Consider the following 3,985-nt stretch of genomic DNA (forward strand, 5'->3'; position numbering starts at 1 on the left):
ATGAGGAAACAGAGACCAATGGAAGAGCTCTGCAAGGTCCCACCCATTGTCATTGAGTCGATTCTGACTCACAGCGACCCTGTAGGATAGAGTAGAACTGCCCCATAGGGTTTCCAAGGCTATAATCTTTAAGGAAACAGACTGCCACATCTTTCTTCCATGGAGCGGCTGGTGGGTTTGAACCACTGACCTTGTGGTTAGCAGCCAAGCTTTTAACCACTAAGCCACCAGGGCTCCTTTAACCAAAATCAGCAGCTAACAAGTGGCAGAGCTGGAGCGGAGCTTGTGGTTCAGGGTTGCTTCCCGGCCTCAGTGTGGTGGGCCACCTATTGAGGCTCAATGGACAGCTTGGCCTGGTATGGGAGCTGTCCTCCCCAGGGCGCCACAGCGGCATCTCTTGGGGTTCAAGTCTTGCCAGTCCTCGAGAGGGAGGGAGGGAGGAAGGGGTTGGGGAGCTATGTTCTTTTCTTCAGTAGAGGAACGTACCGGGTGAATTTTCTCGAGGTCTTCCAGGCACTGAGAGGTCCAGGCAGGGGTTTCTATTAATTAACATTGATAATAGCAATTTGTTGGGGATCTACTAAGTGCCCAGTGCTGGCACACACACTAGATCATCTGACCCTCAGCAACCTTGCTTGGTAAACATTACTGACCTAATTTTAGAGATGAGGAAACCGGGCTAAGGAAGACATCCCAAGAGCTCACTATGGGCCAGTAGAAAGTCATTTAATCCTCACAGTAACCTGTCTATGAAATAAGAACCACCACTATGCCCATTTTACAGAGAAGGAAGCTGAGGCAAAAGTTAAGAGTGTTGACAAAGACCACACAGCTAGTAGGTAGAGAAGCCAGGGTTTGAACTTAGGCTGCCTGGAGCCCACACACTTACCCACCGTGTTGGAGCTGTTGAGTGGCTTCCTTGAGGTCACCAAGTTACAGGTGACAAAGCTGAAATTCGAACCCACGTCTGTTGGATTTGAAATAGCTAACATTTGTGTTAAATCATATTTCAGACTGTCATCTGGCCACCCCACCCATTCTGTTGCCCTGGCCTCTGCACTACGGAATTGACCTGGAAGGACTCATAGGTCACAGAACACTTTTGTCTTTCCAGTGAGGAAACTGAGACCCGTAGAGGGACCAGGAGTCCGCCAGCGCAGACCAGACTCACCTGTGCCTCTCTCTCTCCCCTCCAGACGGAGCCCACGGCTGGTGAGGCTGCCGAGCAGGGCCAGGCCGGGCCCTGCCCGCAAGGACGCCCAAGACCTTCACCGGCCCCTGCGCCTGGGAGCCCTCCAAGCTCTCCTGCTGACCCCACCATGACATCGGAGCCCACGTCGCCCCCAGTTGTGCCCCCGCTCCACTCCCCCAAGTCACCTGTCTGGCCCACCTTCCCCTTCCACCGGGAGGGCAGCAGGGTCTGGGAGCGGGGTGGTATCCCGCCTCGGGACCTGCCCAGCCCTCTGCCCACCAAACGGACCAGGACGTATTCAGCGTGAGTACCTGCCCTTTGCCCAGGACAGGGATCCAGCCCAGACTCCCACCCCATCCTCCCAGCCACTGTGAGGAACTCAGGTCCCACACAAGGACAGGGAGCTATCTGTGCAGTTTCAGAAACTGCAGGTATTCATTTGTTCATGCACTCATTCATTCCACAAAGATTTGTTGAGCTCCTGATTGGGGATCTAGTGATGAATAAGACAAAGCCCAGCCCAGCAGCTGCTCACAATCCAGAGGGAATTTGCCATCAGCAGAGTTAAGGGTGAGGACCCAGCCTGGGTGTCAGGAGATGATGTATCAGATGAAGTGATGAGCGAGCAGAATATGGCTGCTTCTTGAAGCAGCGAGCTCCCCCATTTTGGGAGGTAATGAGATCTAGGTTGGACATCCTTCACTCAGAGATCTTACAACAGAAATCCATTTAAGCTTCAACAACCTCGGTAGGGGAGGGTGCTGTACAGAGAGAAAGCACTGGCCAGGAGACCCACTTGCTGTGCAACCCTGGGAGAGCCAGTGGGCCTCAGTCTCCTTTCTGTTGAATGGGGACAATATGAGGACTGAGCGGGTGGTAATTGTGTATGGTTTCTGGCCTGGGAAGGGTCCCAGCAGCCCTGAGGTGGGCTCAGCAGGCAGGGCCTAGGAGGGCTATGGGGTTCCAGGGAGGGGGGTCCCTAGGCCACAGCTCCAAGCCCCCTACCCTATCCCCAGGACAGCCCGCGCCTCTGCTGGCCCCGTGTTCAAGGGAGTCTGTAAGCAGTTCTCACGCTCACAGGGCCATGGCTTCATCACCCCCGAGAACGGGTCTGAGGACATCTTCGTGCATGTATCTGAGTGAGTCCCGCAACCTCCCCATCCTTGGCTGGGCCCGGGCCCCAGGGTCCCCAACCTCAAAAACTGCCTCCCCAGACCTCTCCTCTCGCTGACTGAGGTCTGTGCTCCTGGCACTTTCTCCTCTTCTCATTAGGGGCTGGGGGTGCATGGGAGAAGGAGGGGGGCTGGGCCAGGTGGGAAGGGGGCACTCAGACCCCAGAAGCCTGAGAATCATGAGCTGGGCCCTGGGTACCTACTCCATGGGGCCTAAGAGGACCGAGCCAGCCCCTGGGCCTTTCAGCCTGGAAAAGGCCTCAGGCCTGGGTCTAGGACTGGCCCTGCCCCAGTGCCAGGGATGACCTGGGGGAGGCCACTGAGCTCCAAGCCTCAGGGACCTCACTGCACCCTTTCACATGTCACTGAATCCCAAAAACCACAAAGAAGCAGGTACTGTTTGATTCCCATTTCACAGATTAGAGAGCTGAGGCTCTGAGCACCGAGGGCAGGCCGCAGGGGGCATCTGGGGAGTAGGCGCTGCTGCTGGGCTGAACCCCTCTCCCTCCCACCAGCATCGAGGGAGAGTACGTGCCGGTGGAAGGTGATGAGGTGACCTACAAGATGTGCCCCATCCCGCCCAAGAACCAGAAGTTCCAAGCTGTGGAGGTGGTGCTCACCCAGCTGGCCCCCCACACTCCCCACGAGACATGGTCCGGCCAGGTCGTGGGCTCCTAGGCGGGTGGCTCAGGTGCCAGCTGTCCAGGTGGTGGGAGCCGCGCAAGGTGGACGGGCAGCAGCCAGCCCCGTGTCCCCACTGCACCGAGCAGCCTCAATGTGCACATCTGTCTGTCTGTCTGTGCTTGTGGCTGTGAGCGTGTGCCTCCACCCACCCCCGTGACCCATGACTGTTTGTGAGCTGGCCAGGCACTGGACTAGGGGAAGGTCACCAGGCCTGCCTCTCTGCTTGTCCGCTGTCCCTTCCTCAAACCCCCACATGTACACACAGGACCCTCTCGCCCTCCTGCCCACCGTCCACATATAACTGAGCCTCTGAGAGCCCACGTCAGGCCTGGGCTGGGGCTCGAGAGGAACCAGTGGACCCCTTGCCTCTGTCCCTTTGCCCACTCTCCCCCAGGCCCTGGCCCGGGGGCAGACTCTGTTCTGCTGCTCCTGTCCCCACCCTGGGCTGGGGTCTCCCTGTGGCCTGCACCCTTCCCCTCAGGAGCCAGGCTGGTGAGTGCTTTGGGGGCGCACCCAAAGCACTCACCAGCCTCTGAAGACAGTAAAACGCTGTTGCCCTGGCCTGCCTTCCCACACTCCCCTCTACCCAGCACACTGGAAAGGCAGGGAAGAGGGGCCTGAGGGTGGAAGGGGGTTTTGAGGTTCCCATTTTGCCAGCACTTCCGCTTTGGCCTGGCAGTGGCTCTGTGAACCCCAAGCAGAGGCTGTGTTCCCTCACCTGAGCTGCACGGAAAGGAGGTCTGCGGAGGGCTGGGGGCCCGTCTCCCACAGCTTGGATGGAGCCACCCCCTTGCCCTGACTCACAAGTCCCACTGATGCTCTGCCATGGGCCCGGCCATGCTGGCTGCTGAGGACACAGTGCTTGACAGACACATGTCCCCTCAGGCAGGGACAGGCAGGGGCATCGCAGGGAGACCACTGGCCCTGCAACCCCCAC

General features: G+C 58.2%; 1 protein-coding gene across 1 annotated transcript; it reads left to right on the forward strand.

The window, feature by feature from the left end:
- The first annotated feature begins 1,294 nt into the window (after nucleotides 1-1,294).
- Nucleotides 1,295-3,228, forward strand: CSDC2 (cold shock domain containing C2). Its single transcript, XM_004373906.1, has 3 exons — nucleotides 1,295-1,495; nucleotides 2,209-2,331; nucleotides 2,880-3,228. The coding sequence occupies exons 1-3, from the start codon at nucleotides 1,320-1,322 to the stop codon at nucleotides 3,040-3,042; spliced, it is 462 nt and encodes a 153-aa protein (XP_004373963.1). The 5' UTR covers nucleotides 1,295-1,319; the 3' UTR covers nucleotides 3,043-3,228.
- Nucleotides 3,229-3,985: the final 757 nt, after the last annotated feature.

The sequence above is a fragment of the Trichechus manatus genome, unplaced genomic scaffold (assembly GCF_000243295.1).
Source record: "Trichechus manatus latirostris isolate Lorelei unplaced genomic scaffold, TriManLat1.0 scaffold00027, whole genome shotgun sequence".
Taxonomy (NCBI): Eukaryota; Metazoa; Chordata; class Mammalia; order Sirenia; family Trichechidae; genus Trichechus; species Trichechus manatus.